General features: G+C 33.9%; 1 protein-coding gene across 2 annotated transcripts in view; it reads right to left on the bottom strand.

The window, feature by feature from the left end:
• The window catches only part of FAM126A (family with sequence similarity 126 member A), a 98996-nt gene that overhangs the window by 18474 nt on the left and 55828 nt on the right, over positions 1-24694 (bottom strand). For both annotated transcript variants that reach the window (XM_041727826.1, XM_041727827.1), the window contains exons 4-10: positions 19203-19382; positions 18225-18305; positions 17520-17635; positions 17046-17141; positions 6251-6367; positions 2861-2948; positions 1988-2147 (exon numbers count right to left, since the gene is read on the bottom strand). In XM_041727826.1, coding sequence (XP_041583760.1) covers positions 1988-2147; positions 2861-2948; positions 6251-6367; positions 17046-17141; positions 17520-17635; positions 18225-18305; positions 19203-19382 — 838 coding nt within the window. The remainder of the gene's footprint in view (positions 1-1987; positions 2148-2860; positions 2949-6250; positions 6368-17045; positions 17142-17519; positions 17636-18224; positions 18306-19202; positions 19383-24694) is intronic.

A 24694-nucleotide genomic window follows, 5' to 3' on the forward strand; every position in this document is an offset into this window, starting at 1 on the left:
TAGAGTAGGCATATTTTGGTCATTGGATAAAGGGAATTCACACTATACAAGAGTGGTAAACAAGATAAGCCATATTCTACATCTGCTCCATGAACCTGACTTGCTTTTTTTTATAGTTCATTCGCTTCTAAATCCTCATCTGTGACTTTTTTGTCGCCATAAATAGAGTTGCCCAAGTGTGAGAGTTTTGAAGGTTGGACTGAATGTAGGGGGCAGTTGATAAGGAAGATTACTTTAATGAGGCCATAGCCTTAAGACACAGGACCAATCCCTCAAATTGTAGCCAAAATGGACTCTGGAAGATATGTAAGACTCTAATAGATACAACATATTCAAGTAGTTTTTTTCTCTTTATTTTGGCAATTTATTCCTATAAAATATTTCTAGAAAATTGCTTCTTTTTACTACAGGGTAAAGATCTTATTCTGTTAAATGTATGCATGGACACATACACACACCTCTGTAACATACACATGCACAAATACAATCAAACTTCAATATTTCATATTATTAACTGCAGAACCTATATATTTTTTGCTCATTTCCCATACATTCACTACGGAGCAAGAAGGGAATGTGGAAAAGGAATTAAAATTCATTCTCGCATCTTCTGTAGTAGTTTGGGAACAATTACAGCTACAGTGACCCATATGATCTGGTTCATTGTTTTTGTGCCATTTTCACCTCTTACGGATAAAACATAAAATTGATCTCTAAGATGCCACCATACTAAGTAAATGACTTTCTACCTGTAATCTAGTCCCATTCAGTAGTGTAATTTTCACTGAAGAAACAGAAGTATGTTTAGCCTCTATATGTTTTATATCATAGCATCATTTGCCTTGCTAATAATGGCAAATATTACCACCTCTTTCATGTCTTCTTTTTTTTTTTTCTTTCTTTCATGTCTTCTTAAAGAAATTTCAACAATTGGCACACCCCTTTAAAAAATAAAAAAGACTGAAAATGATTTATTGGTTAAGCTGGAATTTTCCATCGTCACTCCCTGTGACACACTGTCTCCCAGATTTCCTAAGTAGGAACAATATTATCATCAACTTTCTTTTTCACCATGAATAATATTCGTCTCACTTTTGCATTTTCTCTGCAGAGAACCACAGAGACAACTGAAATAAAACATACCAAAAGGAGCTACATTTTCACCACAGTTTAAGTAAGAAGAAAATAGAGTAATATATATGTTTGCTTGGGGCAAAGAAATGGCTTTTTGCTTCTTGTCCTATGATTACCTTCTGAGGGAGGTAATAGTAATCTTCTTACACTGATTCTTGCCATTACAATAACTTGTAGGTAGGAGGGGAGTCAATAGAAAGAATAAGAAATTAAATTAAAATAATAAATTATAAGAAAAGATAGAGAAGTGGGAAAGCATTGAGAAGGCCATGATAAATAAAATTAATTCCCATAGAATTTTTAAGTAATAAAATGAAGCAGTCAAGGAGGAATATTAAAACAAACAGTCCTGGAAGAAAATTAACATCCAAGAAATAATAAGGCTTAGCTAGAGTTGTATCAATTTGATGGCATTGACTTGACCAGGAAGTACAAAAGAAAATGTCAAAGTCCCTATTAGTTGTTTGACTTCAATATGCAAGTTTACTTGTGAAAAAGTTCTTGAGAAATAAGAAACACTAAACAATATTTGCAAATGCTTTTGAGTAGAGATCCATGTGTGAATAATTTTAACATGCGTTTTCCTACTTTCCTATTCTATTGAAATAAAATTTAAAAACCAATACAATGTTTAAATAAATTTTCATTCGTATATGTAACATAAGGGACTGTAATTGTCTTCCTGTTTATCACTTGTGGATAATAATTTAGGAATTAAAGGTGATCCAACAGCTCTTTCTTCCGTGCCACTACAATATTATTTACTAAAGTTAGAAGTTACAGCATTGCAAGTAAAGACAAAAATGTGACAGAATCAACAATCCTCTAACTTGAAGACTTTTTTACTTCTTACCATGTCTTTTCCACCTATGACCTCTTATTGACATGCTGGTTACGGCATTTCTTGATATTCGAGAGGAAGTTGGTGTGATTTCAACTTGAATACACCTTGTACCCTCCTTACTAGATTTCATGGCACCATGAGGCAGTGAAGCCTTTATGGCATTAGCAACCTAAGGAAAAAAAATATATGGTTTAAGATTGGCATTAACAGATATGTTACAGCCTTACAGAACACAAAGTGCCAAATTTTAACAAGTTTTTAAGAAGAATTCTTTCTCCAAGGTATTTCCTAAGATGATATATAAATCTTCTAGAATAAAGAGTAAGAGCTCAGAAAGAAACTATAGTTAAAAATAATACGTAAATGGGGTGCGTGGGTGGCTCAGTCAGTTAAGCTCTGCCTTAGGCTCAGGACAGGATCTCAGGATCCTGGGATCAAGCCCCACATTGGGCTCCCTGCTCAGTGGGAAGCCTGCTTCTCCCTCTCCTCCCCATTTGTGCTCTCTCTCACTGTCTCTGTCTCTTAAATAAATAAATATTTTTTAAATAATAATAATAATATGTAAATGATGAAATTTAAAATTCCAAAACATCGAAATTATATTTCCGCATGCCTAATGATAATTAATAAATGCAGCTCTAGTATGTTAAGGAGAACATTCTTTTAAGTTTAAAAGACTATTACTGGTATCTAAGCAGTTAGCTTAATGAAATTCTCAAATTATATATACCTTTTCAAGCATAAAATTTTCCTAATATAACAGAAGCATGAATCACTGAGTTTAATGACATTAATGCATTATGAATGGCTATTTCTCAAATTATAGTTCTAAATTGAGAAATTTTAAATTATCAAATTTACATAAACAAATGAGGCACCTACCAGCAATGGCTCTGGATATAATTCTAGCTGAGCTCTGTATATAATATCATCCAATGCTTTTTGAGCTAGATCCCATTCTCCATTATAACTGTAAAATTAAATAAAGTATAATTATTTTTAATTAATTCTATAAATTTGAACAAAATATGAGAACTGCTTACTGAATAAACTTAGCATTCTACCCTCCTTAAAACCTATGATTAGCACACTGCCTAGCATTCTACCCTCCTAAAAAACATATTTTTATGTCTTTGAATTTCTTTCAATTGTATCTGAAAGCCTATTAATAGCAAAGAAAATTTTATAGATATATATTTCTTCTCTAATGAATGTGTCTATTTATAGACCAGGTATCAAAAGTGAGGCAACCTCAAAGCATTTTACACTTTCAAAGCAAGTCAGAGCATAATAAATTATATACCTTAGAATAATGTTCAGAACACTTTATGGTCAAATTATTCTGTAACTCCTACAGTTTTTAATGAGAATCTACAACGACTGTGGCTTAGAGTATCTTAAGTAGCTACTTCTTTGCATTCTGATGGTCATTTAGAAGTGTACATGATGAATCTTGCAAATGTCAAAGAGATATTGGGGGATAAAGTGTGTATGTATATTAATTTTCAAAGATATGGCCAAACTCTAAAATGAATTATTTCGAGAGTGCAAGTGAGCACTAGAAAATGGAAAGAGCATTGCTCCCACCCTAAAAATAAAATAAAGTCAGATAATCTATAAAATCATAGCTTTCCATGAATTCAGCAATGAGGTAAAAATCAGGGCAGCCAAGTAGCCTGAAACCTAAGGACAGAGAGATGCCTCTAAGAAGAGACAGACCACAATGCACGAATAAGAAGACTTCAGCTAAATTTTTAAACAAATTGCTAAAAGCCCAGTATGGGCCAGCACGAGTGTATAGAATCTCTCGGAATAGATACAATAGGAGCTCATGCCCACTTATAAGTTCTTTTTCACAAACCACCTCTAGGCCCTCATAAGAAAAACTGGGGGCAAGGCAAGGGACCAGAAAAAGCTGCTCTTGGTAGTGTGGCCCTGAAGGAGAGAGTAAGCCACCTGAGCAAGAAAAGCCTGAAGACCCAGCCAGACCTTTTTCTCACGTGAAACAAAAGTTTTAAAGCCTTTGGGGAAAGAGCAACAAACCCTTTCACCCCAAGGGAAAAGGTGAAGACTGACTATGGCTGTGAAAGAAAGGAAAAAAAAAAAACCAACCCTGTATCTGTGGGAAAGGATCAGGAAACTGTCCTCAGTTGAGACCACTAGAGATCTCTTACCGCTGGAGGAGGGACAGGACCACTGAAGAGCTACCCCCTCCCGCCAACCACAGGTGCAGGGACTTAGGTCCTGCTTACGACTGAGACTGGACCAGGACAACAGAGAACGCGTCTCCCTCCAAATGTCCACCCAGGCCAGGACACATTCAGAAACAAGCAACTGCACTTTATTGCTGAAGGAGGGACAAGAACACGGAGAAAGACTGTTTCTTTGGTGCAGACACACAGGGAAAGCTAAAAGCTGAGGATGGAACAAGAATACTGAGAAAACCCCTCCAGGAATCCAGCTCACACCCTAACTGCCAGGTACCACAAGAGGAATCTGAGGTAGGTGGTACCATGAAGGTAAACAAGCAACAATAAAATCCAACCTCAGCTCACTCTTGCCTATAATAATGCTGCCAAAAGCCTACAAGAAAAGAGACATGTCATTTCTGGGCATAAATGATATTTACCTCAGTCACTACTGTTCTATCCATGAAAAAAAATGATAATCAAATATTACAAGGCACACAAAAAGCAAGAAAACAACCTCCTGGCAAGAGACAAAGAACAATAGAAACAAATTCACTAATGATTCAGATTTTACAGTAGGCAGGGAAATTAAAATAATTATGCTCTAGTGGAAAAGATGGAAAACATGTAGGAACAGATGGTGATTTCAGCAGAGAGATAGGAACCATAAGAAAGAGTCAAATAAAAAGACTAGAAATAAAGCACAGTTAACAGAAATGAAGGAAGAATCCTTCCAATGGCTCATTAATAGACTCAACATCATCAAGAAAAGAATTAATGAATATGAAGATAGGTCAAGAGAAATTACTAAATCTGAAACACAAAGCAATAAAGACAGAAAATAAAACAGATCAGAGCATCCAAGCGTTGTGGAACAATATTAATGGTCTAACACAAGGGTCAATAAACTTTTTCTTTAAGGGCTAGATAATAAATATTTTAGGCTTGTGGGCCATACAATCCCTATTGCAACTATTCATCTCTGTCACTGTAGCACAAAATCAGCCATGACAATATGTAAACAAACAGATGTAAATGTCTTTTAATAAAGCTTTTAAGGAAACAGGCAGCAAGCCATATTTAGTTCAAAGGATCATAAATTCGACCTTCAGTTAAGATGCTTATAATCTACTATAAAAAATTAATATATCAAATGAATATAATGCAAAGTGTAAGATGTGTAGTAGAAGATAGGGTTCAAAGAAAAACACTACTAAGTATTAAGACTGAGCACTAATATTAGAAATTAATAATAAGTTAATAATAAACTATTGGTGATCAAGGAAGTTCTCTAAGATGTTTTTTAAGAGTTAAAATTTCTGGAAATGGAAAAAGATCTTCATTGGGAAAAAAAAGCTTTTTGAAAATTATAGCAAAAAAAAAAGAGTAATAAAGAATATGTGAGTATGTAAGGGTGTTGCTAATTTTCATTCTGAACTTGAGTTAAAGAGAGATGGAATGTTGGAGTTGGTTACAAATTCTCCAGAACATTAACAAATATGTTTTTGTTTTTGTTTTTTTCTTTTTTTAAAGAAATAGTTTTTTTTAAGAAATATGTTTTAAGTAATAAAACTATTAAGATCTTGATTCATATTCGGGTGCCTGGGTGGCTCAGTCAAGCATCTTGACTTCAGCTCAGGTCATGTTCTCAGGTTCCTGGGATCTAGCCCTGGTCAGGTTACTCACTCATCAGGCAATCTGTTTATTCCTCTCCCTCTGCCCCTCCCCCTGCTTTTGCTCTCTCTTGTACCTCTCTCAAATGAATAAAATCTTAAAAAAAAAAAAAAAAGACCAACTGGTGGCTCAGCAGTTGAGCTCTGCCTTCTGCTCAGAGCATGATCCTGGAGTCCCAGGATCAAGTCCCACATCAGGCTCCCTGCATGGAGCCTGCTTCTCCCTCTGCCCATGTCTCTGCCTCTCTCTGTGTGTCTCTCATGAATAAATAAATGAAATCTTAAAAAAAAATCTTGATTCAAAAGATATGCTGATTGTTTATCCAATGAGATTATAATGTAATAACAATAAAACAACAGACTGATTTTTCAGAGATCAAAGATTTACTTCTCATATTAAATAAACTTACAAGGCAAAATAAATCCCTGTTAACATTTGCACCATGAATCCTGAAGAAACTGGTATCCTGCTACTTATACCTTTGTATTTTCTTACATGTTGTCGGGGATAGCCACAAACACAGATTCTAGAAAAAAAACAAAATAAATATATTGGTAAAATTTAGGTAATTTATTTTTTACATGTATAAGCCAACAATGTACTAGATATGCTCCCATAACAAACCTAACAGCTATGAAACAAATAATCTTCCCAAACAGAACATTTATCTATAACATTTTCTTGAGTAAGAGAAACCAGGGGAAAAAATGTATAAAGCTAGAGGTATAGTATTATATAGTAAGTAAACCAGATTCTCAGAGTTGGTTCACTAATCTCATACAATTCAATAACTAATAATTTTTAGTTACTGTAAAACCTGAAATACATGAAAGTTGGTATTTTTACCATAAATAGATCTATGGAATGATCTTCTATTGCTAACAAAGTTCTTGACACATATTGCAACCTCCAAGAGAACACTCTAAAAGTAGATTCAAGCCCCATATACCTTAATACATTTCAGACAGATTGAAATTTTTAATGTTGAAAAACCATAAGAGAAGTAAAACATAAACAAATCATTATATATCCTTTGCAAGTTTAAACATGACAGCAAAGGTAGAGTCCTAAAAAAAGACTGAAAGATTTTTACTTTTTTTTTTAAAAGAAACTACCATGAACACAACTGAAATTTAAAACATTTATTATAGTGAAGAATATTTAAGAAGTATTAACATTAAGGTGTATTTACTATAGTGAATAGGAAGCTACCTAAAAGTCCAATACAGAGGATGAAATATATAAATAATTCAGGGACTACGATGAAATAATTAAACTTGATGTTTTGAAAACCTATTTAAATTGCAGGGGGGAGAAAAACTGTAAGAATAATACATGAAACCCACTCCCATTCTGTAATAAACAAATAGGTGAATGTTTGTCACTACAAAAAGATCATATAAAATCACAGAGTGAGCTCTGAGTTCTGAGACTATAGACTTATTTTCCTCCTTATATATATATTTTCTAAATTTTCTATTATCAACATGCACTACCTTTAAAATCCTAAGTTTCTAATTTTAATAAAACTGGAAAAAAGTTGTTTTTTCATAATATGTTGTGGGTAATATAATAAGCCTTCACCTAATATAGTACAGTCAATAGACTGAATCTAAGCTTTCATTTAAACATACCCGAGTATACTATAGACCATTTCAAAATGGTCCCTTGAGAATATCATCAATTCAAAGTAACTTTAAAGTAAACATAAAAATTCACTTGATATTGAAAGGATCTTAGAACTCTTTTTAGAAACAAGAGTAGATGGGATCCCTGGGTGGCGCAGCGGTTTGGCGCCTGCCTTTGGCCCAGGGCGCGATCCTGAAGACCCGGGATCGAATCCCACGTCGGGCTCCCGGTGCATGGAGCCTGTTTCTCCCTCTGCCTGTGTCTCTGCCTCTCTGTGTGTGTGTGTGTGACTATCATAAATAAATAAAAATTAACAAAAAAAAAAAAAAAAGAAACAAGAGTAGAAAGGAGCAGGGATATTTATGGACTGAATATTTGTGTTCCCTCCCAAGTTCATTTCCTGAAGCCCTAATACCCCAATATGATGGTATTTGGTTGTAGAACACTAAATGAGGTCACAAGGATGGGAGCCTCTATGATGGGTTTAGTGCCCATCATTCTCTGTCATGTGAAGGACACAGTGAGGAAGGCAGTTTCCTGTAAGCCAGGAAGAGGGCCTTCACCAGGAACTGAATCTGCTGGTTACTTGACCTTAGATTGCTCAGCCAGAAGTGTAAGAAATGAACATCTACTGTTTAAGCCACCTAGCCTATGGTATTTTGTTAAAGGAACCAGAGTCCACTAAAATAAAAACTGAAAAAAAATTAACTGTACATGAAATAAAATCAACTTGAATTTTGATTTTATAAAAACATATCCAAAATAGACTAGAAACTCCTCTTATTATCTAAAAAAGTATATGCAGAAAATTTTATTTTCTTACACCTTACATACCTTTATGATAGGGATGGTAGTAAATAACTGAGAACCAATATATAAAAGATTGGATTTTTTCAATTAATTCATTTATTCATTCAGTAAATATTTTTAAAGATTTATTTTGTGTCAGACACTAGGAATATAGATGAAAGATGTAGTTCCATCAGGGATGCACAATTTAATCATGGAGACTGTGTAGTAAACAAATATCTGTAATGAATAAGTTACAGAGGTAGCAAAAGGAGACAGTGGTAAACTCTAGTGGAAGAAGCAGAGGGTCAGAGAAGGCTTCCCAGAATGAGCCTTGAAGAAAAAGTGACATTTTCCTGGTGAAAATATAGGAATAGGCAAAAACAGAGTAGGATAAAAGAGCATGACACCAAGGAGACTGGGACAATAGTAGTAGGAGGGAATGCTCAGACACTAGAAAATAACAGAGAAGCTAACTAGGGTTCAGTATCTTATAACTTGCAAGGTTTTATCATGCAGGCAATGGAAAGCAACTGAAGGTTTTTTGTTTTGTTATTTTAACAAGGGAGTGACATGATCAGACTGGTCTTTTCAAAATATCACTCAGGCTATGCTGAAACAGTGCACTGAAACTGGAGTGGAGTATCAAAATACCCCACGAGTGTGATGAAGGTGACCTGAACCAAAGAAATAATTGTGGGAAGAAGGAGAAAGGGTGGGATTGGAGTCCCACCTAGGAAGTATAATTATAGCTTAAGACTGAAAAAACAAGAGGAGTGTATAATTATTCCCACATTTAGTTTGGATAGCTGGCTGGATGGTAGTGGGATTAAATGAACTTGGACGAATAAGAATACCGTTTTGGAAGATGCTAAGTTTCAGATATGTTGATTTGTAGGTATATGGTATAGATGTCACTTTTGTCTACCATGACCTCTCCCCCTGCCACTAATGTCTTATTTTATTTTTAAAAAATATTTTATTTATTTATTCATGAGAGACAGAGAGAGAGAGAGAGAGAGAGAGAGAGAGAGGCAGAGACACAGGCAGAGGGAGAAGCAGGCCCCATGCAGGGAGCCCGATGTGGGACTCGATCCCAGGACTCCAGGATCATGCCCTGGGCCTAAGGCAGGTGCTAAACCGCTAAGCCACCCTAATGTCTTATTTTAATAGCACCTCTACTCCTCTTACCTTTAGGAACTAGTCTTTCCCTATATCGTCAAGTATAATTATGTGATTGTGGTATAAATAAAATAACAAAATCACCTGCGACAAGGTCAGTACCCTAACATCTATTTTTCCCTTCTTCCCTTTAATAACATATATAAGGTACCCTCTCCTCCATGCTCCCCAACTAATTTTAACTAGAACAGTGGCCACCCACAAGAGACCACATTTCCTGGCCCTCCTCGCATCTAAGTGTGACCATGTAATTAGTTCTGGACAACAGTGTGCTGGCTGAAATGGTGCGACTTCTAGGTTGCACCCTTAAAGAGCAGTTGCATGCCTTCCACTCTCTCTTTCTCCCTTCTTGCAGGATGGAAGGCAGATGTAAAAACAGTGATCCATCACCATACAGACAAGAGTAACATCCTAGGGAATGGCGGAATCTCAAGAAAGAAGGAGACTGAACACCTTAGAAACATCTGTCAACTTGGACTTTTATGGGAAAGAAAAATAAATATCATTTAAGTTACCCTTATTTATCTTTAACAGCCAAACCAATATTTAAACTGATAAGTACTCTTCTAATAACACTAACAAACATGACCCCAGAGGGGTTTGTAGAAGCCTCAGGCTGGCAACACCAGTCTTTTTGTTGCCTGGTTTTTCACAGTAAAAACAGGAAAGGAGTGCTTTCTTCTGAGTTCATTAAAGGTAGACAATAATGTAAGCTTTTAGCTCCTTGTGGTCACCATTTTTATCACATGAAGGAAGCCTACCTACAAAAAGAAAAAAAGAATACAATGCCAACAGAAGAAGATGAGATGAGAGAGATGAGAGAGTATATCCAGATAACAACTGAGCCTCTAAATCTACTTGATCTTGAGGCCAGTTCCATCCCTACTCTTCCCAGGTACAAAGAGCCAAAAATTTTTCTCTCTGGTATAATCTAGTTTTATATAGATTATCAGTTAGTTGCACCAGAAAGAGTTCTAACTTTTACAAGGTGTCTGTAGGACATCTTGATAGAGATGGCTACTGGATTGGATATGCGGGTTTAGAAATAAGGAAATAAGTATAAGATTCAGGAGGCATGATATGAACAAAAAAATGTTATTGCAGTTAATACACAATTCTTTAAAAAAAACAACTTTGCCCTAGGTCTAGAATGGTCAATCAACTTTTAAATTTACTTTAGGTAAGAACTAGAGAAACATTTCTCTCAAATATTAACACACTTGCAAGATTAACAAAAGAAACAAGATTCCAGGTTCTCTCATTTCCTCTACTAGCTGCCCATGAGGAAATCTGTTAGAGATTATACTAAACATTTATTCAGAAATGCAAAGGATTAGTCTTAGTCCATTCAGACTGCTGTACCAAAATATAAAAAACGCAGTGGCCCTCTCTTCAGGGTTACAGACTTTTCATTATATCCTCAATGGCAGAAGGAACAAGGGAACTTTGTACCATCTCTTGGCTATGAGAACACCACCTAATACCATCACATTAGGCATTAAGATTTTAACATATGAATTTTGGGAAGATACAAACTTTTAGACCATAGCAGTTAATTTTTTGTAACTACAAAAACTACACATTTGTGGCAACTGACTGCAGGAATTTTGCATTTATCAATGTAAGACTTTTAAAAAGCAAAAACCAAATTATTTCCTTTAATCTTAGTTGTATTTAATGGATCATAAATCTGAAGGGGGAAGAGATCATCTATTTTTCATTCATTTAACAAACAGTTCCTAGGTTTCTATCATATGCCAGGCACTTTTCTAAACTCTGAGGACACCATAGAGAACAAGACATCAAAGGTTCCTGACTTCGTGAAGTTCCAGCAGTTGATAGACTATATACCCAATGAATAAACCAGGTAATTATAGTGTTATAAGAAGTGCTAAAAGAAAATAAATCGAGGTAAGAAGGTGCTACTTTAGAAAGATGGCCATGGAAGGTCTCTCCAAGAAAGTGACATTTGAGCTGAGACACAAAATAATCCAGTCCTATCCAGCTGCATCATTAATAGTACCTCTTAACCCTCCTTTCTCCATTCCTTTTAATCAAGAATTCTCTGATTTACTCTTTAGTTCTCTGATCTATTTAAGGATATTCTTTTCTCAGAGATCCTTTATTCAATTTAAATAAAATGCAGAACAAAATAAAAATATCAATGCCCTATGAATGCCTGACTCCTCTGTTTCAAAAGAGTATCCTAAAATTGTTTTCTTTTACAAATTCAAAACATAGGGACTCAACCCTACACAAAAGCACCTGAGTGATATAACTCCTATTTCTGTATTAAATTTACTCTTCAGTCACATATAGATGTTTCCCAAATTCATAGACCACATTAAAATAAAAATCCTTTTGGAAGGCATATTTTGTAAATCCATTTCTTTTTTTTTTTAAGATTTTATTTATTCATTCATGAGAGACACAGAGAGAGAGAGAGAGAGGCAGAGACATAGGCAGAGGAAGAAGCAGGCCCCACGCAGGGAGCCCAATGCGGAACTTGATCCCGGGACCCCAGGATCACACCCCAGCCGAAGGCAGGCGCTAAACCGCTGAGCCACCTGGGGATCCCCAGTAAATATATTTCTGGTAGGAAGTTCTAAGTATCAATTTTTAGTGAGGAAAACTGTTGTCATGACACTGTTGAAAGACACTGTCTCATTCCAGCCTGAAAGTAAACTTTTGAGATTGTTGTCAAAATATTTTGAGTTATAAACCACAAAATAATCAGAAGGCACAATTCCAGTGAGGCTAACTGGAGGCAGTATTTATTCATGAATATGCCAGAATCTAAACTAGAAAAGAAAATAGATTAACTACTAACAGATCATCAGACCGGGTAGTAAAAATTAGCTGAATAAAGGGAAAAATATTTTTCTAATTTTTAATTTGAGAAATATTTATAACTTGGTCCAGTTCTACTTCCTCTCCACCTGGGTAACAGATATAGATACGAAATAAAACAAAACAATTTTAAATCCTCTTCCTTTTCTGCTCTGCTTTTTAAGTAGTGGGGAAAGGGAAATAAGTTCAGGTGAAGAGAAAACAGAAAAGAGAAAAAAAGAAAACAGAAGAACTGTTGCACAGTATTGGACACTATTCTGTTCCCATGCTTCTGCTTTTTGGAATGAGGAGCTTAATAAAGTCTGAATCTCCTATCACTTTCCTCAAGAGAATATCACACACAAAATTGTGCTCAAGTTGGAAGAGAAAAGATTGTTTTAATTGGGTTGTAAAGGATGGAGAATATTTAGATAGGTTAAAAAAAGTTTATAAATAAAATAAGTGAAAAGTCAACTATAGGTTCTTTCAAGAAGGAATGATCTAGTATAAAATATGCTCTAGAACTGTTGATAGTAGTAGCAAACAGGCAAGAAAAAAGAGATGCTAAGCATCCATAGTGAACATGTGTGCTCATAATTACTGTATAATATATAATAGCTGTCATTTACTAAATGATGATAAGGTGGCATATACTGTGTTAAGTATGTATGTATATAAATATAAAAATATATATTGATATATATTATGTGGGCATATTACACACACACACACACACACACACACACACATAGCTTTATCAGGAGAATTAATCCACAGAGTGGTTTAATTGCACAAAGGTATTCTTAATAGAAGAAATCTGTTTATATGGTCAGGAAGGCTGATTTAGTAGTGAGGAGACAGGCAGTGTTTTACTGTAGATATATAAGAACAAATACACTGATCAAGAATTCATAGTAGTATACATCCAAGTCAGTCAACTAGGTGACTCACAGGTAAAGAAAATCAGGAGACTCCCTTTGACAGTGGGAAAGAATTTAACTTACTAGCTTAGTATAGTTTCATCTTTAAAATTTATATTCTACATCAAAAGGCAAGATAAGCCATTTGTTAAACAGCCTTGTGTTACAAAAGAAGTCAACAGTAAAAAAAGAAAATTATTTTCCACAGTTTAGAGGACTTCAGTATATACCAACAAAGCTTACTTGCAGTATTGGTGGTTACATTCCTTTTAGGAGGGCCATATATAATGTTTAGTATTAGGGAAAACAAAAATTTATTGACTGAAACTCATTCAGTCTAGTTCTTTTGACTCTTTTCAGGTCTCTTCTTTGAGTGGTCCGCACATGCCATACAGCAGGAAAACAGGCTATTGAGCTGGCCATAAGCCTGAATCAGGAAAGCAAAGCTCACAGCAACCAAACAGATTTTTGCTGAGTTGAATGGATTTGCATGTATGGTGAAGGGTAGGAAGTGTCTAAGATTGTTTTAATTACTTCCACAATTCATTATAATCGGAAAGTTAAAGAAAGAATGGGATACATTGTCACTGAATCCAGCTCAAATATTCCATGACATATTTCTGGTTGTATTTATATATGTATATAAATACATATATATATATATATATATCCTTCCTCCTAGATGACCCAGTCAATCATTTTGGCATAGTCATCAACAACTAAACTGAGCAGCAAATTCAAACAATTGCCATGTGGCCAAAAAGCTGGATTAGCTATAAAACAGTGTGATGACTTTATTCTGTAGGAAAATCTAAACTAGGACTAAGATCATCAGGAAGCTCTTGTTCTTTAAATATCATAACCATTTATAACTTATTGTCATCACAGTTCTGTAATAAATTTTCTTTCAATAGATATGGAGGAGGCTTTGCTTGATTAGATACAAGTGTTTTCTAATTCTTTTCTATTAGTCTTAAAATTGTACAAAATATTTTAATTAGAATATTTGATAAATGATTAAGAAAATCAGGAATTAGAGAAATAACTAGATTTTAAGATATTGAGAACACAGTAATAGGGAATCAAAAAAAAAGCAAACTAAAAAAAAGATATGAATGACAAATTTGAGAGTTCCTCTTCTATCACCTTCTGTAGCTTAAGAGTTAGCATTACTTAAATAGCTCATGTCTTTTGAATTAGTTAGATCTCTTTCCTCCCTCATTTTCTTAAAACTGATGAACATTGGGACACCTGGGTGGCTCAGTGGTTGAGCAATCCCTGAGTCCTGGGATCGAGTCCTAGATCGGGCTCCCCATAGGGAGCCTGCTTCTCCCTCTGCCTATGTCTCTGCCTCTCTCTCTGTGTCCCTCGTGAATAAATAAATAAAATCTTAAAAAAAAAAAAAAAAAAAAAAACAGAAAAACAACTGGTGAACATCTATACAAAATTTCTTTTTTTCAATTTTTCTTTGGCATAGAATTAATCTAATGTCTCTACTAAAATCTTCTTTGGCCAAAACCCTATAAGCTAGTTTTTAATCTGTATTTCTCTTTGTTTTTAAAACCAGATAATACTTGTGTTTTTGAAGGCTTATCCAGTTCCCTCATTAGTTAAAACTGGCATGTTAGCAATTTTCTACCAAGAATGTAAAAGTAATTGTATTAGAGAGCAATTCATAGGAGTTACACAGGACAGAAAACAGTGACACATGTTCTTTCCTAACTTTTGCATCAGTAGTTTCAAGAAAATATCAGTAGTTGTTCTTATTTAGGAGGTTATATTAGGACATCTATCTATATTAGAACATTAGAACTTCAAATGTATTAGAACATTATTCCTGGGTCCTACCACGTAAGACACTACTTTAGAGCAGAACCTGGGCTTTGTAGTACATTTTAAATTCTACGGGTAAAAGTTGCTGCATCAAGTTACCCCTTAAATAAATGTTTCTGAAGTACTTGACTGGTCTTCACATTCATTTTAGTCCATTAACAAAGTTTTCCCTAGACCACAGTGAAATACAAAACAAGAAAAGCTAAACATCCCATTTTTAACATATAAATTGTTGTCCCTCTCTTCTGCTCCCCGCCACCAGCCTCTTTTGGTGTTAACAAAGTCTCCCTTTTGTTAAATAATCTTCATGATAGATATTTATAACATAATGACTTGACAAATAAAAGGGTGGCAATGTTATGTAGATACCCCACCCAGTCTAATTTTTTTTGAAATTTTATAGATCTGTGAAATTCAAAACTCTGGACACCTCTGCCTTTAAAGGATTTAAAATGAGAAACATGTTAGAAAGACTCAGCAAATAGGAATATCAGCAAATTGGTGCCTTCCAAGGTCTAGGAAATATAATTAAATTCCAATTCAGGAGTCATCTGAAAGATTCCCCACTTCTCTATCTCTCTAACAAGTCTTTTGCCTTGTTACTTCCCTTCTCCCTCTAGTCCTGCATGGTTTTCTATCCTATTAGGTATCAATTTCTGCTTTTCTGTTTGTTTTGATTTGATTTCTAAGTATTGCTCTAGACACCCTCCCTCTTACCAACTTTCCAAAGTTGCATCTTCTAGGGGTGCCTGGATGGCTCAGTGGTTGAGCATCTGCCTTCGCCTCAGATTGTGATCCAAGGATCCTGGGATCAAGTCCTGCATCAGGTTCCCTGTGGGGAAGCCTGCTTCTCCCTCTGCCTATGTCTCTGCCTCTTTCTCTGTGTCTCTCATGAATAAATAAATAAAATCTTTTAAAAAAACAAAATTGCATCTTCTAAATAAGTTCCCCAAAACTAAATTAGTCTAAAAATCCCTTAATTCCACTTTTCCCTTATTTACTTGAGTTACCAAAGGCATTTTCTGTCTTCTGTTTTGTTTTCTTTTTTAAAAAGTATTATGTTCACCATAGAAAATTTAAAGAATGATAAAAAAATCATACAGGAGAAAATGAAAATAAACCACAATTTCACTAATTAGACATAAGTATTATTAATATTCTGGTCATACTCAGTCAATGCTGGAATCATACCATATATACTATCATTAAATACCCATTTAAAATACAATTTTTAAACGTTTGCATAGTATACCAAGGAACTATCATAATTTATTTAAGCAACCTCTTGGCCCAAGTTTTCTTTCCTTTTTTTTTTTTTTTTTTTTTTTTTTTTTTAAGCAAGGAGAGCCTAAAAACCAGTATCTCTTACTTGTTCTTGGTACCAGATTAGAGCACAATAATAAATAAATAAAAACAAAGTAACAAAACAAAAACCAAACACATGCCAAAAATCAAAAGGTCCTAACAGTTCCATCCTTTTAATTATACGGCATGATTCTTTTCTGATTAAATATTCCACTAATCTCCCTCCTCCTGTGTCTCTGCTTCTCTCTCTCTCTCTCTCTCTCTCTCACATGAATAAATAAATAAATCTTAAAAAAAAAAAAAAAAAAAAGGGATCCCTGGGTGGCTCAGCGGTTTAGCGCCTGCCTTTGGCCCAGGGCGCGATCCTGGAGTCCCGGGACCGAGTCCACGTCGAGCTCCCGGCATGGAGCCTGCTTCTCCCTCCTCCTGTGTCTCTGCTTCTCTCTCTCTCTCATGAATAAATAAATAAATCTTTAAAAAATAAAAAAAAATAAATATTCCACTAAAATGTTATTCACCTTTACCGTCTTCATTATGTTTTTTGGAGCTGTCATTTACTGGGAGCTTTCTGTATGTTGGCTAGGCTGAGATTTATATTAACTTCTTGAATGTTTTAAACAAAGGATTAAACAAAACAAAAATAACTTAGGTATGTAACAAACTAGCAATCCTAGATTCATATATTTCAATATTAAAAAAATTTGAATTTTTATTTACCTTGAACAAATTTGACACAATGATTGAAGAGAAACACTGGGCATGTAGGTTAAGGCAGCATTGTAACACAACAAAAGGAATGTTAACACTTCAAACCTGAAGACAAATGAAAACAATATTTACAAGCCTTTAGAATTCTAAGAAGTCAACCATAATTAGGCAGACATTATGGAAAGATACTACATTATAGAATAGACCCATACAATATAACCATATCAATAACAATACAAAACTAAAAAGAAAAAAAAGACTTCTCAAGTCACAGTCATCTGAAACTTATTTTAAAACATTTTAAAAATACATCTGAATCGAAGTATAAACAAAGCAAGACAATGTGCTTTTCTCTTGTATTAAATGACCAAATATTTGTTAAATTGTCACATAGAGTTTATTAAACATTACTTATAAATCTACTAAAACAATTTTCTTAAATATCAGTGTAGTGGGATAGTAAGTTATATCTCCATGGTATACCTATTCTGTGCTGTCAGCATCTCCCTTTGGGGGTGAGGTCCACTGTACACAACTTTTGACAAACCATGCTGGGATAGTGCACTCTCAGTCAGAGCCATGGACCCAATGCTGGAAGGCTAAAAACATTTGAATAAAGAAAAAAAAAAGCCATTCTGTTGAAAATATGTTAATATATACACCACTAAGAATGATTGCCATGAACATCATGTCTTAAGAATATTGTGATTCCCTACTAAATTTTCTGCTCAAAGGCTTAAAAATAATTAAAAACTAAACCACAAATAGAAATAAAAATAGTTTAACTTCAAAACTTTTATACCAATACAGATGATGTATAGAATAGTTGAATACATTACATTGTATGTAAGCTACACTTGAATTAAAATAAGGACTTAAAAAATTCAACTCCAGAAATACATAATTGCCACATATAAAAATATTAGACTACTTTTATCCATCAGAAGAGAAAAATATTTCAAAATCAATATTTCAATAGATCTCTTAAACAATCAGATTTTAAAGTTTTATGATTCTGATTTCTCATTTCACTTTGGGAATAGTAAATACTTTTTCTGGCGTTTTTTACATTTTAAGATACCAATAAATTAATCAATTTGGGGGGAGGAGCCTCAATAACCAGACTCTCATTTATAGGACCTACAAATCTTAGAACCAAAAAATTTACTTTGATAAAATGTCACTTACTTCATGATATACAGATGGTTTGGATAAAGATGGAATCGTAAAACTCAATACTTTGCTATGTCCCTGTTTGTCAACTATTTCCTATAAAAGTGAAAAAAAAATCTTAAAATATTTATTTCTTATGCATAAGCTTAAAAACTAATTTTAAACTGTTAGTCTAAAAAGAAACCTGAAAGGAAAGGAATTTTAAAGTCAGCTAAAAATCATAAACTATGGTAATCAATTATGAATTATTTATAAACACCAAGAGGTTAACCTTCATCTTTAAGATATAAGTAATATAGGATGGCTGAAATAGAGATGTGTAGTATGTTAATAATCACTGATTTTTCTCATGTAAAAAGTTATATTTCCTAAATCAATTAACATAATTATGAAATATATCAAGACAAGGCCTTAAATTTCTTTTCCTTTTTAAAAATTACAAACCTTAAAAAAAAATAAAAATAAAAAATAAATAAATTAAAAAAAATAAAAATTACAAACCTTAAATATCTAGAATACCTACTAATCGATACACAAAGAGTAATGAAAACTATATTTAAATCGGTAGTATGAACTCATGAGACAGTCCAGATTTTATGAAATTTTGGTTTTACCTATTTCACTAGATCTTTTCTCCCAAGCGTTTTATGAAGGTCATTAAAAGACAATTTACAGACAACAGATTTTAAATTTGAAAAATTTAAAATTCAACACTAATTATTTTTAGATACCACCATAAAAGAACTGAAATGGTCTGATTTTTAGTCTTTAATCAATCCAAAAAATTATATTTACATAATTACATGTATGCCCATATAGCTTTCAACCTCCATAGAGTTATTTTTGAGAGAATGAGCTATAAATCATTTGATATATGAAAACAAATATTAGCTTTACTAAACTGAAAAGTAGTTGATACTGTGTATTCATTTTTGCCTAAAAGGTTATATATTTGCTTTTTGCAAACATTTGTTAAGTGCATTAAATACAAACCAAATTGTAAACCCCTAGAAGAAGAGCTTCAATACATCCACTGCTATGCACATTTCTGCTGGCTGAGACTGCAAGGTAGCACCAAATCAATTCTGGAAGAAACTGCAGTGTAAATCGAAGCAACTGTTCTTCTCCACTGCGATAGAATTCAAACAGCTGGTGACAGACAGGTTCTAGCAACTGGAAAAAAGGCAGTGTTAATTCAAGGATTAAATTATATTTGAATGACATTGACATATGAAATATAAATCATTTTCCCTGATTGGTAATTACTGAAATATATAAATGTTTTCATGTTTTTGAAAGCAAAACTATTTACTGCTAAGCTATTTAGCAAATTGCAAGTTTACTTCCAGTGGAAGGCCAAACAGTTCAAAATAAATGTATTTGGAAGTATTGTAAACTTTAAAATAATCTATAATTCTAAGGTGGTATTGTTATTTATACCATATCTTTTTAACTTATTAAAATAGTTAGGTTGTAAGAAGTTTCTTCCTTAATATCCTATCTTCCTGATAAAACATGTCAATTTATACATGATTAGGTATAGAGTTGGAGAAATTGAAATGGGAACCCTAGGTAGTCATCATCGTATCACCCTCCTGAGCTTATAATTAGGCAGCATCCAACAGCAATGTATGTGGAATAGCTGAATAATTACAGCACCCCTAAATCTAGATCCCTATCATAACCATGGTTGATTGCCCCTGGGAAATCTAAACATTGCTGTCATTTTATTTGAAACACAATTTGGAGTTATCTCTAACCTTTTCTCTCCCACCACATGCCAGCATTACCCAGCTAACAGAGCTGACTGAATCTATATCATAGACCTTTTTTTAAAATCAGAAAGTTAACATAAGAGACTCTTATTTATAAATACCATCTTAAAGCATATACAATGATCACACACAAGTCATAAATATGTGAAGAGATTTACAAGGTACTGATTTTTCAAAACATTAGGCTATTGTATTTTCCATGAACTATAATTCATTCACTTCACCAACTTAGGCAATAGATTTAAGTCAATTTACTAAACAAATTTTCTATTTCCAGTAATTGTAATGAATAGAAACTAACATACAGTGGATATTTTTATTTCAAATATGCTAAATATGTAAATATTGGGTACAATTAAAGTCAATATTACTTACACAAGATGTAGTGAAAGTTACACTTCAATAAACATTAAGTCAAACTAGTCTTTCCTGTTGAAAAATTATCTAACTTCTGACAGTTAAGGAATATTTTTCTCTCACTCCCGAAGTGGTTGTCAAGAGGCAACAGGCGTCTACTGTGGCACAGCAAGGGTAACAGGAAAGTGGAGAGTTGGAAGCAAAGTAACCCCATTCCTATGTCACAAGAGACATTTTTAAGGTAGGAATTTGGAATAATTGGGTTCAGGGGGTAGGAAAAAAGAAAAACTGGAAGGGAAATGTTTGGCTTTCAAGGTAGGGTTTTTTAAATTTCTTCGTGGACCAGTGTCAGCAATCTTGTATTGTTGTGTAAGATCCCTCATCTTTAAATACCTGGGAAAACTTTGGTTAAATCAATTGATATTTTCTAACAAGTATTTGGTAAATTATGAAATCTTATGTTGAAAATGTATTTAAAAAAATTTATTCAAGTCTGCATGAACACACAATCAATTTTAATCAAAATACCTTCAAAAGGTCTTATAACCAATTAAAATCTAAAATTAAATGAGCTTTTGTTTTATGAAAGCAGAACCAAATGGAGACAGCTTCAAAGGGGTGGAGAAATCATTATGTTACAGTGAGGTTAGATGAAATTATGCATGTCAAACCAAGACAGAGAGAAATGCATTATCTGTGCAGTATTTTAATACATGCAAAGTACTTTCAAAGTACCTGAACCTGTTCAATTCCCACAACATTGTAGGTAAAATATCATTATCCATACTTTCTACATATGGAAATTGAGACAAAGAGACTATCTACTATAACCAATATTATGCAGCTCACAAAGGTCAGAACTGGGAGCTAACACTTTTTGACTCCTTTACAAACATACCTGAAAAATATCAGGAAAGATATATAACGTAAGAAAAACAGGCAGTATTTGACTTACCTAACTTGAATATATTTGAGACAAGTAAATGGAACATTAGAATATGATGTATTAACAGTATTTGAATTTTTGTACATATTTTCTCATGGACATATTGTTATATTTGGTGGGTAGATTTTACAGTACTACTAAGAGAGCTGCACTTTAAGTATATTTTCAGGTATTAAATGGGCTTTTTATGGGTCTAATGAGAACCTAAAAATCATGTACCTTCTTTCCATTCTAAAATTCATTCTGGATTCTAAAACAAGTAAGTTACAAATAAACTTTTATAAAAATCCATTTGCAGATAAGAAGACTATCCTCAGAGAGATTTCTAATAGTAATAGAAATGTGACATTAAAATGCCTTTCAATGACTAAAGCAGGGATAGAAGTTGGGGAAAAGTTATGAAAATCTTGCAAATTAATTTTTTTTTTTTTTACATTGAGCTATTCCTGAAGAACAGAGGTAGGAAAAAGATTTTTAAAAAGTTGGAAGGAGGGATCCCTGGGTGGCGCAGTGGTTTGGCGCTTGCCTTTGGCCCAGGGCGCGATCCTGGAGACCCGGGATCGAATCCCACATCAGGCTCCCGGTGCATGGAGCCTGTTTCTCCCTCTGCCTATGTCTCTGCCTCTCTCTCTGTCTCTCTGTGACTATCATAAATAAATAAAAATTTAAAAAAAAAATTTAAAAAAAAAAAAAAAAAGTTGGAAGGATACCACCATTCAGGTGTTAGTAGGCCCTGAGTGGTTGCTCCATACTTTGGGCTCCGTATGCCCAGAATACCAAAGAGACACTATGTGGCTCTTTCACAAAACAACTGATTTCATAACACACTTGAGGTCTGTTAGCCTTTAATCATATGCCTGTCTTAAAGTTACAGTCAATTAAAAGGACCACTCAGGCAAACCGCATTGTACCCATAAACTGCCTCTATAATTTCTTGAACATACTACACATTTTCTATCACAGGGTCTTTGCAGTTACAACTACTCCCTCTCCTGGAAAACTCTTGCCCCTAGTTTTATTTTTTCTCCCTAATCCATTCAGAGCTGATTCAACCAATACCTCCTGAACCTCAACACAAACTTCCTCCTACTCCACTTTATTTTTCTTCATGGTTTTATCACTACCCAACACTGTATTATACATTTAAGTATTTGCTTAATATCTATTTTACCTACCATAATACAAGTTCTAATCCAAAAGATCAAGAATCAGGACTATATTTTTCACTGCTACATTTCTAAGTGATTTCTGGCACATTATATGGGTTCAATAAATACTTATTAAATAAAATACACTGAATAGTGAAAAAGTTCTATTAATAAAATCCAAGTACTAAATTTGCTAAACTTTAAAAAACACCCAAAACAATGTCCCAAATTTCAAAAATGCAAAAGACAATGAATAATATCAACATTTTAGGAATATCTCCAAATTGAGATACAAAATATTCTAAAGAGAAAAAGGGAGGTTATGATATTAGATTACACCATTATATTTTAGAAGCACTTCTAAATATATTTTTTAACATTGAGTTGTGTTTTAAGATATAGAATACACCATCTTTATCACATGAATCAAGTTAAAAACATAAAACAAACTTACATGCAAAACTTCCTAAACCAGTGCTTCTAAAAGTGTGGTCCATGAACCAAAGACTATCCACAAGTGTCACCAGTGCCCAACAATGTAAATACAGAAATTGCAAGGAAACATTTAGAAACTTTTACATCCAAGTAGGTGATCAGCACACTTACTGAACAGGATATAGTATAGATCAGTAGGGGTTTATCAAATTTGTGTGGTACTTCACATATGATGTGAGTTGCACATTCATCATTGTATATTAGCTACATATATAGGTCTGTGACAGATTGAAACTTTTTTAAAACTGGTCCTTCACCACAAATATTTTGAGAACTACTACTCTGAACCATGAGAACTGTATTCATTTTGAATAAAAGAAATGCTATGAACCAAGCTAGTCTATTAGAAACAAGATTTAATTAAAAAAATAATAAAGCATATATCTATTCTTATTCTATTTGGTGAAATAATTCTCAAACATGAAAACTGTAAAATACCTTCCACCCAATAATTAAAAACTAAAACCCTTCAAGAAAATAAGCTACCTATACGTACTACACAAATTTAAAAACATTGGGGAGAAGGAAGGAAGAAGCAAAATATGATTGTTTTATTCAGTTATTCCAAATAAAGTTTTGGGCTTATCAATTTCATCCCTACTCTTTTCTTCAACCTGTAAAAGTCATGATGCACTTTATAGCATCACCAGTAGAAGATGGGTTTTTCCAGAACCCCTTCCCAAATACAATAAAATAAATAAAATAGACTGTAGTTTTAAGAGCTTCATCCAAAGGACGCGTAGATCCACATGCGTGGATTATGTTATTAATCCACCAGACTCAAGATTATGTTATTTTACCACTGAATAATAACATTGGTGGTGTTAGACCTGCCATGTGATCTACCAAACTTAGGTACAAAAAGAACTACATACCTCATATCCCTCCCCTCTACTCCATCTCTTTCCATTCTCAATAGCTCCTTCCTAGGCTATTGTCCTAGCATCTGTTGCTTTCAATTTTTCTATTCTCCAATCTATCCTCCACATAGTCAACTTCCTGAAACAATAATCTGATCAAGTCATGCCTTTAGTGCAAAAAAAGTCTAAACTGCTTATGATGGAATTTAAGGCTCACCATGGTTACACCCTAAACCAATCTTTCCAGCTTTAGTTCAGTACCACTCTTATTCTCTTGTTAACTATTGCATTAGCCTATTTTTTTTCCCAAATGCCATGCCTTTTTTCCCACGCTATCTCCAATCCTTTTCTATTTCTACTATGAATGGTGGGATTTGTAAGCACCAGGATCTGGAGTATAGGTCATTTTATCACCTTCAAACTAAATTTTCTTTCTAAAGAAGGAAAAAAGATGGGGGCAAGAGAAAAGAAGGAAGGACAGAGAAACACCAGCTGAGCCAAACTGGTTGCCATCCTTAAATGTTTTGCATTTTCTCAGCCCTCTATATACTAATCCAACAGTTTGGAATGTCCTTTCACCTTGCATACCTGGAATTGTGCGTATCTATCTAGGCATTGCCTTGAAAACATGTATTTACTTATTTTCTCCCTCTTTCTTCTTTCAGGATAAAGACCATGTGTTATTTATCTTTGATGTTCTATTGCCTAGCATTGAAGCTAGCTCATAATGAGCAAACAAATATTTGTTGAATCTGTCAATACATATAATTATCTTGACTTTCTAGGCTACCTCTAACAAGATAGATAAACAGACAGGCAAATAGGTAGAGGAAGAGGAGGAACATGTTCAGAGATGGCTTTTAGAATATGGTAGTAATTCTATTTCTTGGCCTAGGAGATGGTA

Source organism: Vulpes lagopus, chromosome 13, assembly GCF_018345385.1.
Source record: "Vulpes lagopus strain Blue_001 chromosome 13, ASM1834538v1, whole genome shotgun sequence".
NCBI classification, from domain to species: Eukaryota; Metazoa; Chordata; class Mammalia; order Carnivora; family Canidae; genus Vulpes; species Vulpes lagopus.